The sequence below is a fragment of the Cyclopterus lumpus genome, chromosome 5, assembly GCF_009769545.1.
Source record: "Cyclopterus lumpus isolate fCycLum1 chromosome 5, fCycLum1.pri, whole genome shotgun sequence".
NCBI classification, from domain to species: domain Eukaryota; kingdom Metazoa; phylum Chordata; class Actinopteri; order Perciformes; family Cyclopteridae; genus Cyclopterus; species Cyclopterus lumpus.
The window spans coordinates 7,073,677-7,087,755 of record NC_046970.1 but is presented as its reverse complement, the minus strand read 5'-3'; the positions used below and the strand labels follow the sequence as shown (position 1 = coordinate 7,087,755).

Genomic DNA, 14,079 nt, shown 5'->3' with positions numbered 1-14,079 from the left:
TCGTTGTGGCAACTGATAAGACACACAAGTACAGCATATACAGCACAGCTCAACCGAACAGTGAGATGTGGGAGGAAGAGGAGGGTTGGATTGTTGATTTACTGTACATTGTCTGGGATGCAACGTCGTAAAAAATGATTTCATTGGCAGTCTGATTGTAAGCCGTTCGGGTGCAGTGAGAGGTCCCTCACCTTACAAGTTTCTGTGCTTTAATTAGCTTTTCAATAACTCTGTGCTTATTTTGCCACACGTTGTTAATCGTGCTCTACAAATAAATGTGCCTTGAACAAATAAAACCTTTTAAAAAGGTACTTTTCTATAGTCTACAGTAGATGGTAAGTACCTCATCCAACACCCAGACTGTCCTTTTAAAGAGAGATTCTATCATCTTAGAAATGTTCCAGAATTTAATTTATTGAAAGGCAATTTTGCTTATGAAGTTCAGTTTACACAAGGAAAAGTACGTGAAAACAGCTGTTGAATGTCTTTTCTGTGGCTCTGTCGGAAAGTCCGAAAAAATGACCCCGATGATGACGTCAGGGGCTTATCCTGCTTCACGTTAGCAATTACAAATCTATATTAGAAAAATGTGAGTAAGAAGTGGGCATGTAAAAAAAAAAAAAAAGAGCATTTACCTGCAAGAAGGGAAGGTCTATTGTAACACAATGTAAAGTTGCATTGTGGGAAGTGTAGGATCCAGTGATTTTATTTTTCTTTAAAAAAGGGTCTAAAAGTCTGTGTTCAATTTGACAATTCGATCTCTACATTTATTTTACCCCCTTTACTCTTTCTGTGTTAGAACTTGACAAATTCCATATAAAAGATTAAAAAAGATACTTTTTGTGTGAAAATGGTGTTTTCACCAGCAGGGGGCAGTGCTGACATACCGATAGTGAACAACTCCGTCGGTGGCCTGTTGCTCGACCACAGAGAAGTTTGGCTGTCCAACAGGTGAAATCAGGGATTCTGTCAAAGCTTCTCCCTGCAGGGACCATTTTGTTTTACCCATAAGTTAAAACTAGAAGCATGGGGGATTAAACGATAAAAACCTTCTACCTTCTGTATTCTAAAACAAAGCAATGCAATGTGGTGAAATGTGTATGAAGGGAAATGGGTAAAATAAGAGCTTGCCTGTATGTGTGTGTGTGTGTGTGTGTGCGCATGAGTGTAGGGCAGCATTTCACTGAAAACAACTAATGTACAAGGGAGTGACGTTCTCCCAACACATCTCTTCAGGGGGGCGATTTTCTCTCAACTTAATCTCTCCCTTTTACACCCCCCCCATCCATCTCTCTCCTCTGACTGTCAATCAACTAATGGCACCTTTCCCCCCATCTTTTTTTTCTTTTCTTTTCTTCTCCCCCCCCCCCACACCCCACACAGTTTTAGTCTGTCAGGAGCACCAGTTCTCCTTCGCTCCTCTCTCCCCCATCGCTCTCCTCTCCTTCGCTGTACGGAGGGCGCTCCCTCTCGCGCTCCCTCTCTCGGGGCAGGGAAGTGGGCGTGGCCTGGCCCTCCACCCGACGCAGCACGGGGGGGACCTGTGGCAGGTAGTGCTCCAGCAGCGCCGGGTGAAAGGGCACGGTCGCCACCGAGACCGAGCCGGCGCCGCCCGGGTACTGGCCGTTGCTGTGGGGGTAGTGGAGCTGCTGGGGTTCCGTTTGACTGGAGAGACGGGAAGGGACACGGGTACAATAAGACCAATGAACTTGGATTTGTTTCTGTTGATGCATCAGTTTGCTACTAAGAGATATTCCTCCTTTCAAATTAAAATTGTGTATTTGCTCAAACTGTCACTGTATGTCACTCTGTCACTCAGAGGGAATAATAACTATAATGATAGTGTGCATGTTTTGTTTGCATTTTTCGAAAGGGTAACAAAGAAAGTTGTATTTTTCGTTAAGGTGAAGCACTTCTACGGCTTGGATGATGAAACTCTCCTGGCTGAACCATCAGTACAAAACAAAAAAAAAGTGTTTTGATAAAATGTCAAAGCTACAAGCTTGTATATAAAAAAAAGTTACATGGTGCATTTCAGCGGGAAACGCCCAATCAGTGCCCGGGCAGACAGCTGTGATACATGTGCCACTAACAACAGCTGGAAGCAGCACAAACCAACACAATCTGCAGCTTAAATCTATTTTCTTTTCGATTCTGGGTCAATGTTTTGAATAAATTCAGTAACCATGGCACCCAGTTTGGCAGTCAAGGCTCATGGATAGTGTTTAGACCCATGCCAAACTAAAGTTTAAATAATCGTGACATTCTGATATTGACGTTTTATTTCTGAAAAGCAGTCTGAAAGACGTGAGTATCTGTGACGCAAAGAGAAAAATAACACTCAAAACCAACCACTTGTAACACAGCTACAACCTCCCAACTCCTCCAGCTTAACTAGTTGGAGGAGTTAGCTGGAAACAATGGCGAGGAATGCTATTCATCACCGAGGACCAAGCTGCGGTATCAATACTCCACTTCTGTTTGTGTCTCAGAGAATAAAAGAGTCAATGGAGTGAATCGTCAAACGACGTCAGCATTCATTCTTATCTCGCAGGGTTGTGCCGGCCGCGACCCGGGGCCTCGCTGGTTCATCTACCTGTGCGTGTAGGTCGCCCTCTGCTCCTGCCGGCGGTTCTTCATCATGGCCTTGTACTCGCCCACCCGCAGCCTCCGCCCCTCCACGATGCAGGTCCGCTTGGGCCGGGGTTTGTACTTGTAGTCCGGGTAGCGCTCCAGATGCTGCCGGCTCAGCCTCGCCTGCTCCTCGTAGTAGGGCTGCTTCTCCTGGTTGGACATGCCCTTCCACCGGGAGCCTGAAGAGGGAAGGGGGACTTATCAATTTTTTTTTAAATGCATTTATGCCCATGAAAGCGCTTTTAGAAGCTACGCTTAGTCTGCATCAACAGCTGTTTAAATCACACAGTTATCCCACTTTGTATGTGTCTTATAAAAAAATGTTGATATCAAAAACGGCTCGTGCTAAAAAGTTTAAAGGGCCAGTTGAGGGGTACCCAGTCGGCTTTAATCTGCAACCTTGATAGTTAGATACCACTAAATCCTACACACTGCCACAAACCGAGTTAAAGACAAAAGCTTTAAGTCTACTTTAGTCAGAAAGTTTTCACTGCGTTTTGCCTGGCAAGAACCAGTAGAAAGTATATGTTCAGTTAGCAATAGCGAATCGTTTTGTTGTTCTCCATAAGACAATGAACGTCGTATCTGTTAACTGCCCAATAAAAACACTCATCTACCGTATGCCTTTATCTTCAGCCAAATCAACTCGGTAGTCAACAAGCACTCAAAGTCCTCACAAAGAGGCCAAGCTTTAATTTGTTTAAGGAGTTGTGCTTTAAGTTGGTCGAAGTCCCCCTTAACAATCACTACATATACATTAATTTGGCATGCTCATGGTCTATGAACCATGATCGTTTAAGTTCCTTGTCCATGGGTACAAGTGTAGTTAACACATCTTCACCAGGAGAGAAGTGAGAGATGGCAATTGGTGTGAAAGCCGGCACACATATATGGATCTCAATGATCGCAGCATTGCGCGAGTGTATTGGAGATAACAAATCTCTGTGTGAGATGAGGTATTTAAATAGTAATTAGTCATACACTTGTGTAATTAAGTAGATTAATGGTTTATTTGTGTCTGTGTGAAGGGTGGTTGAACAAGCGCTTCACAATAGTGAAATGGAATGTAAATGTTTGGTCCACGGAAAGGGATTCGGGCCAGTGTGTGTGTCTGAGTGTGTGTGTGTGTGAGCGTGCGTGTGTGTGAGCGCATGTGTGTGCGTGTGTGGTGGGACAAGCAGGTGGTTGTTGGTGCCCTCACATATGCGAGGCAGCGTCTCAGAATAGAGCACCCCCCTACCCCGTGCAAGGCTCACCCAAGATCTTGCTGATGGAGGAGTTGTGCATGTCGGGGAAGGCCTGAAGGATCCTCCTGCGCTCGTCCTTGGCCCACACCATGAAGGCATTCATGGGTCTCTTGATGTGGCCCGAGGAGGGAGGGGGCCGGACCTCAACGTAGCTGCCTTGGCCCGAGACGGGGAGGGCACCTACAGGAAAGAGGGCTAAAGTCAGAAGTTCAGACCAAACTGCCAGATATAGTACTTATTCCCCCTTAGATATGTCTCTTTTCGTTCTTCCATATAAAATCGTATTGGTCGTCTGTGCAAGGAGCTTATTACGACCCCTATTTACGGTTGTTGTTGTTGTTGTTGTTGTTGTTGTTAGGCAGCAAACTCGAGTGGCCCTAGTAATAATGACGGGGGTAAAACAGGGGACGTAGCATGAAGAGCAAGTCAAATATGAAATTAGGTTAGTACATAACTCTGTTAATATGCATGTAACGACATTAGCCCGGATGTAACTGTTAGCACGTAACTACCTTTGTGGGCGTTATTACGTTAGTACTTATGTAACTACATTAGCATGTATGTAACTTAGTAAATAACTACGTTAGTACGTATGTAGCCATGTTAATACCTAACTACGTTAGTACGAATGTAACTACGTTAGTGCGTATGTAACTACGTTAGTACATTACTACGTTAGTATGTATGCAACTATGTTATTGCTCATGTAACTACCATAGTATGTATGTAACTATGTTAGTACTTAACCACGTTAGTGTGTATGTAACTATGTTAGTATGCAGCTATGTTAGTGTTAGCTACATATGTAACTACATTAATACTAACGTTACTACATTAGTGAGTATGAAACTATGTTAGTAAATAAGCAACTACTCTTGTATGTATGTAACTATGTTAGTATGCATGTAAATATTAGTACCAAGTCACGTACTTATGTAACAAACAGATATTTGAACACAATCCATACAGTGTTCTGTTTCACAACCAAGTGTTTAAAACTGCGGTGTTTTCATAACATTATACATGTCATATATGTTGTATTGGGAGTTGTTGGTAAACAATCTACTTTGTTGTTACGGTATGAGGATGTGTTGACCTTTTTTGTTCCACCCCTCATCTGGTTATTGACCTTTGTTTGCTGAAGGTAAAGTCCCTTTCAGCCACAAACATAATATTTAACATGCAGTTATGGTTTTCCCCACCCACATTCTCCATTCAGGCTCTCTGTTCCGTTTACCGACCACATTTCAAGAAGATGATGATACAGCTGAATTACTATTTGGGGATATAACTATTTTAATTCCATATTCTTAAGGGGGTGATGGTAAATTATCAAGAATGGTATACAATTACAAGTATGGTATACTGCCTTTAAAATATAAAGTTGTGTTGAACTTTCTGTCTATAATGCATTGTAAACAAACTTGTTATGTATTATAATCTGCTTAAAACATTGTATAATTATAGCTTTATGCACCATTATTCCTATGGCTTTATAACAATAATCATAACCCATTATGAAGCATTTCATAAAGATCTAAAAGGCTGATCATTTCTTTATAATTGCTGGACACTTACTTTTTTATTGCAATGATCATACTGTATCATAATTGGCATAGTTGTCATACCTAATCATTATGCATTGAATGCACTATAATGTGATTATAAGTAACTCCACTTATAAGTGGTCATTGTTTGCTTTCGGTATAGTGAAAGTATATCAATAAACCTATGCAAAAACAAACCAAAGCTTTGTAAAAGACATTTTTACTTTACTTAAAGCAAACAATGACCACTAAGACTAAGTTACAATCACATTATAATCAATTATAACGATAATTATAATGCATTATAGAAGGACAATGTATTACAACTATGATAACTATAATACACTTTGATCCTTGGAAAAAGACTGAGCAGCAATTATGAAGCATAACGATAAGTAATTAATTATAACATCTTTATTATGCGTTATGAGTATTGTTATAAACAACAATGAATATTTATGGATCTTCTAACTATAATTATACAATGCTATAAGCAGATTATAACGCATTACAAGCATGCCAATGCATTATAGACATGGGCATTATTATAAAAGTTATTATTAAACACATGACTAATTAACACATCTTTTAAACAGGCTCTCTCAGAGACACCTACCCTCTGAGTCACTGCTGAGGTGTTCCTCGCCCCGCTCTGAGTGACAGATTCTCTCGCTGCGGGGAGAATCTTTATACTCCTGAAGACATGAAGAAAGACAAAGATAAGTCACACAAATATTCATGCTCCAGCACAAAGAGGCGATTTGAACTCCGGCCGCAGTAAAAAAAGGTGACCCGCAAGTCCGAGGGGTGTGTCCAAAAGGTGGTGTGTGTGTGTGTGTGTGTGTGCGACAGAATGCTATTTAAGGTAAAGAAACTGCACGCTCACCATATCAGCTGCTGTTTAAACGCAGAGCTGTAAATGCGAAAGGAAGGGAATGACAACGCTACGGAGGGGAGGAAGAATGGTGTTTATTGTTTGAGGGAGGAGAGGTTAAGGGGAGGAGAAGCTGGGAATGTAAACTACCACACCATCAGTGTATCTATCATCCTCCCCCCCGCCCCCTCCCTCCTGCTGTAAAACATGATGGATCCCCCATTCGGTGGAGTGTAATACCAAAATAGGTCAGTCATCGGTATTGGTGTTAAAGCAGGAGGCGAGATGGACCGGGATAATGGAGGAGAGCCACAGAGTACAGTATTACTGTGGACAAAGAGCGAGAGGGCAGGTGGCTCAGTCAATGCCACAACGAGGCCTTTGTGGTTATTGTGAGGCTGCAACAGCTGCTGCTCCAGGACGAGGCTCAGACCAAAGCTTCCGCCACCTCAAAGAATGAAAAAAAGCCAGAAGACCAGAATAGAAGACCATTTTTTTTACAAGAACCAAAACAAAAAAGTAACAGCCAGTTTCTTTGTTGGGATTCAATATGCATCGTTGAGGATGCTTTAATGGCTCTTTAAAAACAACGAGATATGCGCTAGACACACGCTTTTCCGACAGGAGAGTTTCAATTTTGCTCCACACTAAAGTCGTTGTGTGCAGACATTCTGTACTTTTTCCCCGTCGCACACGACTGCACTCACATAAAGAGGAGGAGCAGTCGATCGCATCTTTGTCAGGGGACACTGAAGGCCCCTTTTCAATGACTAATAATAGAAACAACAGACACAAAACTTCTTTGTCTTTTTGTTTATTTTCCAGAAGGCAACACTCCGATAACACTGAGCTGTTACAATGTGCTTCTGTGTGTGGTTACACTACAGCTGGTCAAATCCTCGGGAGACGCATGACTAAACCCGACTTTGACCCCTTGGTGTCAGTCAGAGGAAGAGAGTTTCCTCTGCGGCGTTTGCGTTCGGGCAAACTCCAGCTAATTACAAGGGTTGACATATTTCTTTGTTGATACTACTATCTGACAAACATAGTGAAGCATTCAGTACCTAAAAAGACACATTTTCCTTCAGGAGTTGGTAGAGACCAAAAACGGAGCAAAAAGAGTTTGAATATTGGACCTGAATTCATGAGGTGGTCAGACACACAACTCCAAATGAGTGATACGGTTGCCCTTTTGCTGCTAGATGTCTATGCTAACTAGGCATGTCCTCCATATAAACTTAAAAGGAGATGATATGTCAATAATGACACAGGTGTTTGTTTGTTCTAAATAATAATATTTGCTTGTATGAATCTCTATGTAAAGACACCAACAGTGAGCCAAAAATAGTTTAGGATCTAGGGTTGTTTGTGAATCTGTGAAGATGTTTTCTCAGTGACAACCAGGCATATTTCATTTGTTTGGCATTTGTGTGAAAGAGTAAAAAGAAAAAAGATGTGAAGAAGTCTGTGTGACTTTTATGTGAAAGTAATCCTAATTTAAGTGTCGGAAAGCTTTGAACAGAAACCTTGTGACTGTACGCGAGTGTGGACTTTGCAGTTCGGTCATCATCTCACCATCTTCCCACCGCCGTCTCTCTCCCTGTCCCTCTCTCGCCCTGCGGTGCTATGGCCCCTCAAGAGCTGCTGGGCGTCATGGATGGCCTGGGTGACCACATCGCCGTCTCCGAGGAAACCTGAAGACAAAAAACACCGGTCAAGGAGGAAGGAGAAAGACAAAAACGATGAACCTCGCCTCCGTTTGTTTCTGTGATATTACCCACAATTCCTGCTTTATTTTCAACTCTTGCCCATTTTGTTGCCATGCACTCATAACTGTGCTGGGTATGTCAATCGAACACTGAGGGTGGAACTATTTTAGTTTCAATGTGTCTACTAATTCAGATTGGCTATTTGTGTTAACTTCCCTTTTCTTCTATTTTATGTTAACTTCCCTTTTCTTCATCTGTTTATAGAGTTACAAACAAGTAACAAATGCTTTCGTTGCAATACATGATGTGTTTAAAGGGGAACAACACCTAAATTAAGAATGCCAATAAGTTATTTCCAGGGCCTTGTAAAGTTGAATCAATAATTGTCAACATGAGCTACTCTCTCGAAGCCAGCATCCAGAGCATTGAGTCTAAAACGTGTGAAGCCAACAAGTATTCAATTCAAATCAATTCAGTTTATTTTGTATAGCCCAATATCACAAATTACAAATTTGCCTCAGAGGGCTTTACAATCTGTACACATACGACATCCCTGTCCCAGGACCTCACATCGGATCAGGAAAAACTCCCCAAAAAATAACCTTTAACAGGGAAAAAAGGGAAGAAACCTTCAGGAGAGCAACAGAGGAGGATCCCTCTCCCCGGATGGACAGATGCAATAGATGTCATGTGTACAGAATGAACAGTATAACGTCTGGAGTAGTTTCAAAGATAATGTATGGAGAACTGATTGTGTTTGTTTTCTTTCTTTTATTTACCCAAATGAGCTTTATTCTAATCGTAGTGAGACAGAAAGTGTACCCACATACTCAAAACATTGCCCGTGGTGCTCAGTGTCCACTCTAACGTCCTCCAAATTCATTGTCTTTGGGACAGTTCCAGGCCGCTTATTAGATCACGTCAAAATTCACGTTTTAGGATTCTAGTTTTTGGTTGCACAGTGGATAGCACTGTCACCTCACAACAAGAGAGACGTGAGTTCGATCCCCGCATGGGTTCCCTCCAGGTTCTGCGGCTTCCTCCCATAGACATCCAGCCTAGGGTTAATTGGAGACTCTAAATAGGATAAGCGGTTTGGGGAATGGATTCTTTTCAGGATTTCTTTTTTTGGGAGAGAGTTGCTGATGTATATATATATATATGTGTTGACCATCTTAGACCTACAGGTGTGATTTTTTAATTTATTTTTTAAATGGGCGTAGTATACCTTTAAGAGAATACGACGCATGTGAAAGCTTTAGGTTGAGTCAGTAACAACAAAAAACAATAGAGTGAACATGTGATTCACATACAAACAGGGACCCACTCCTCATAGCGATACTAGTGGGACTTAAAAATAAATAAAAAGCTTTCATAAGCACGAAGGGAGACTGTTACTGTGGTAAATGTTAGGTTGTAGTGGATTTTATATACACTTGCACATGTAGATAAGAGAGGTTATGTTTTAAATTAATACATAAAGAAAGATATGATCATTAATTTGAGGAATATTCTGAGGAATGTATTATGAAGCATAAGAGAGGATCACTGTTTTATTATTCTGTTTGTTAATGACAAATGTAATGATTCATTGTATGATGCATGGGAATGAATGGATGTTTTATTGTTTAGACAATAGTTAAAGGGATGCCGATTGAAACCTGAGATGTTGCTTTTATTCTGTAGGCAGGATAATAGGGTTTTATTCTGAAGGGGAACTTCCTGTCCTTGACCGGAAGTGTGAGCTTTGACCCCCGCTAGATTATCGATTTGAGGCATTCTTTGAAGTGGCCAATGGAACTAACCCTCAGGTGTGAACCTTATGTCTTATTCGCTGGTCAGCGTAGCATGCTGTGTCTCTGAAAGGTATTTGCATGAATACCTCCACTAACCAATGGGAGCTTAGCTCAGCGAATGGACTGCGAATAAAACTAATTGTGAGACGTGAATTTGGTCTCTTACGTGGTGACGCCAGACAGAAACTGCTGGCTAAGTCAGGAGACTGTGGAAGCGAAGCCATGTGAGCGCGTCCGGGCCTGGACCATGTATGTATACAGATGACTCTTGTTTGTTATGATTAAATAATGATTATTATATATCTCTGGCTTCGGAGCTTCTTCTTCCAAGCACAAGGTAGCTCGAGACTCTCTGAACTCTTACATAAACCAGAAACACAAAGTGTGTCAAAAACCATGTCTTTGATTCAAGCATCTTTGAGGACATGTTTCTCCACCCACCCCGACCATCTTTTGGGATCACAAATCCTGACTCACTGAGGGTGGATCTTGACGGGCTGTGGGACACCTCTCTCTGGAGATCTCTGGGCCTGTAGGCCCCGTGCAGCGCCAGCGATCCCAGCTCCATGCTATGCGGACTTGGGGTTTTCCCCAGCTCCAGCCCCTTCGGCTTGGACGTCAAGTTCAAGGGCTGACTGGCTTCCTAAAAAATGTAAAATAAACACACACACACACACACACAGCGAGAGCAGGTGAGCAGGGGCAGGGGCGGGGCCACTGGCATACATTTCGAGCGCAACTGCAAAGGGCGAGGGATTCCGGTTATGCATGGCAGATTTGGCATGTCGGAGCGCATCTGTCACACCTTGTGGCGTCGCTGGTCTTTTGTCTTCGTGCTCACCTCATCCTCTCTTCCCTTTTGTTTATCTAAGCTGTGTTAGTCTATCTCTGCTTGAGAACCAGCCGTGCAAACACAGATCACACCACACACACACACCAAACAGAGGGTGTGGTGTATTCGAAAAGCTTTTTCACCCTCCCAAATACCAGAGTAGTGCATTGTCTGTTTAATCTGGTGGGAAACACTTTCTTTAACATCCCTTAAAACACACGCATACAGCGTATAGTAGATACACATTGTGTACTTTAAATAAACACACTGCCATAAGTTGCATTTTGGATATATAACGTAGGCGTGTGCATTACGACTGTTTGAATTCAAAGGATATGGTTTGTACATACATACATGTCATTTAGCTGACGCTTTTATCCAAAGCGACTTACAATCATGTTACATTCATATACTGTAGACACAGCTACAGGGAACAATTCAGGGTTAAGTGTCTTGCTCAAGGACACGACTAGGGCGGGGATTGAACCACCAACCCCCTGATTGAAAGATATGTTTGTCACAGTGAGATAAACAATCACTGACACACAACATGCATACTGCAGTGATACGGTACCTGTCGGTAGGAACCGCTGCTCCTCTTGACGGGGGTGGGGTGAGGGTTCGGCAGCAGCTGCATGGGATAGTCCACAGCTGCGGAAGGTGTGAAATTGTGTGTATGAAAGACATGAAAACAAAAAAACACCTGTGCGCTTCACTCGATTTGCCACAGAACACAGAGTCTATCCGGCAATTAGCAGCTAACGCTAGCTAACACTAGCTAACGGTTAGTAATGAGGTGTGGAAGGTGTTTCATTGCGTGTATAAAAGACACACACACTCAAAATTGAGTTTCATGACTTAGCAGCTAACGGTAAGTAACTCGGAAAGAACCACCACTCCTGTTGACGGGGGTGGGGTGAGGGACGCTAGCTAACGGTAAGTAACCGAGACGTCAGTGACCCCCCCAGCTCTCAATAGTGTACTTCCGCTTTTCATTTAGTTTGCTTTGACATTGCGTACCACACAATAACCATGCAAATGCACTAGAAAAAAGGAAACATATGAATGACATGCCACAGTGTTTCACTGTTGATTCTCATAGTTTACTGAAGAGCAAATCCACCAAAGGATTGAGCCGCTTTTTCGGCCGCTAAACCTGTGCAAATGAGACAAAAAGAAACTGCGGAATTCTCAAAAGCACCCGCTAAGGGTGATATGCACCCCTAATTGTGACTGCCAAGCATATAGCGCCTTAGTGCTCCTGTGTTATTTGCAAGTATTTAAATGAGGTAATGCACTTGTCCCCTTTATAAACAAAGCAGCCTCATTGCAATAACAGTCCAACTCACAAAGCTCAGCGCCACACGCAGTTACAGTGAAATCATCTTCGGAAAGTTGGTGGGGTGTAAGGGGTGTCCACTTAAACTCATTATTTTTGGTGGTGGTGATGGATATTAAATGAATAAAGCTCTCCTACATGTTTAGGAAAAACATTTGGAAAAAATGTGTTGAAAGATAAGGTTATTACAGTATAAACAAATAAAAGCATTATTTCTTTTGAATATATTGTGAGGTTTGGTACTTTTGTTTCCGTCAGCTGTTCTCTCTTTCAACTAAATCAGTTAAATACCTGACGAATGTAAATTCTTCATCACTGCAAAGGCAAAACGAACCTTGAATCCAACATCTCTATTAAGCAATGGTAGAGAAATACTGTATTACCTGAGATATTAATGGGATAGCTAAATACGATAGAAACAATATAACGTCTTGTCTCACCACCCAGGTAAAATGGCACAACGTCCACTTTATGGCATAGGGTTAGGCTTGAGTTGTGCTACTATGCATTTGAATAAATTACATTTTGGTTATCCTTCATCACACAGCCTTGAAGTCGATTGTGAAGTTAAATGCAAATGAGGAAACTAATAAAAGCCAGTATCCAAATAAAACGAAACAGTTCCGTCCCAGTTCTTCCGTTCCATTCCCCTCAAAGAAAAGACAAATGTCTGGCTATAGCTGACCTCTTGCACACAATCCAACAGTCCTTCAACAATCTTTTACATTAATCTGTCAAAACATGCTGAAGCACAGACACACACACACACACACACATTTCATGAAAGCAAATGAATGGCTATCCTTAAATTGCACCGCCAATGTTTGAGAGGCTGGCCTTGTGTCTTTTGGGTTTGAAAAGATAGACAAGAAAGACAAGGTCACCCGCGAGCACAGCTTGTAAGACTCCTGAAAGCAGGAACGCACAAAGCAGCGGCTTTCTGAGCTGCACCCTCTATAGCCAGCTAACTGTACAAGCGAGTGTTCAACTGAAGACGGCATTCGGCGTTCACTAATGCCGTTCCATTTCTCTTAAAGTGGGGCCTTTGGTTTAAGTGTATATGCTTCGGTTTCTCTTCAAAACCATGTGAGCCCGAAGACTAAGGATGGATATCTGCTCTTATCGATTCTCTGTACCAGTTTGGTTCCTTATCGATACTCCCATTGGTTCTTTTTGATTATTTTGCGAGAAAAAGAGGCAATTAATTAAGAAAATAATCAACATTGCCTTATTCTTCTTCTATGTAAACAAATTGTTTTTCGTTAGCAGCAATACAACAAGTGAAAACATCTTTAGAATATATGCAGCTAAACAATTAGCTCAGTGATTATCCAGTTCCTATGATCAAACTCTGTATGACATCACTAACGTTACCTGCAGAGGACGAGGACACACGGCTGCTCCACAAACAGTAGAAAACTGAGCATGTGTGCAGGTTGATGTTCTGCTTGTTGGTCACATGTTGTGATAAACTGCTGCCGTTTCCTCCCTCACTAGTGAGGGTTTTATTGCGTTTGAGACAACTAGAGTTATCGGCATCTATTGGAGACAAACGTAGCCTCACTTTCATCATATTTACATTTCTATGTGGTATTACTTTAATTACTTACTTTATTATGTATTTTTATTGACACAGGAGTGTACTTCCTGTGTCAATTCCGTGGCAGTACCATGTTTTGTTTTTGCAGCAATTGATGCTTCAAAAACATTTGAAAAGATATAATATGCTCCTGTGTAATAAGTACGTAATAAATTCAAATGTACAAGTATTCAATTGGACTGGATTTACATTTTGCCCTTTGTGACAATGGATTTGTGGTTTCATGGTGGCCAGTGTGTGCCAAGCCAACTCTCCCCAGGGCTGGAACCTCTTTCTGCTAGCTTGACGACTAACCTGGCTTGCAGGGGATCGGCTGCAGTGGCAAGGTCATCTGGGTGTCGGAGTTGACGGCGAGGGACTGGGCGTTGGGGTGGAAAGCTGGGATCATCACGTAGGGCATGTTCACCTGCTGGGACGACGCAGGACAAACACATGAAAGTTCTTTCCTCAGATGCTGTAGTGATGCAATGCTGGCTGTCTTATGTGAAGAACCCCTGGGGG

At 42.1% G+C, this 14,079-nt stretch overlaps 1 protein-coding gene across 8 annotated transcripts in view; it reads right to left on the bottom strand.

Moving 5' to 3' along the window:
* Window positions 1–1,346: 1,346 nt before the first annotated feature.
* LOC117730783 (transcription factor SOX-13-like) overlaps window positions 1,347–14,079 on the bottom strand; it is a 38,264-nt gene continuing 25,531 nt past the window's right edge. For 3 of the 8 annotated variants that reach the window (XM_034532761.1, XM_034532764.1, XM_034532765.1), the window contains exons 7-14: window positions 13,873–13,987; window positions 11,214–11,290; window positions 10,249–10,450; window positions 7,878–7,996; window positions 6,045–6,123; window positions 3,891–4,061; window positions 2,597–2,813; window positions 1,347–1,665 (exon numbers count right to left, since the gene is read on the bottom strand). In XM_034532761.1, the coding sequence (XP_034388652.1) occupies window positions 1,386–1,665; window positions 2,597–2,813; window positions 3,891–4,061; window positions 6,045–6,123; window positions 7,878–7,996; window positions 10,249–10,450; window positions 11,214–11,290; window positions 13,873–13,987 (1,260 nt within the window). In that variant the 3' untranslated portion in view covers window positions 1,347–1,385. The remainder of the gene's footprint in view (window positions 1,666–2,596; window positions 2,814–3,890; window positions 4,062–6,044; window positions 6,124–7,877; window positions 7,997–10,248; window positions 10,451–11,213; window positions 11,291–13,872; window positions 13,988–14,079) is intronic. The other 5 variants (XM_034532767.1, XM_034532769.1, XM_034532768.1 and 2 more) reach the window with 3 other exon arrangements.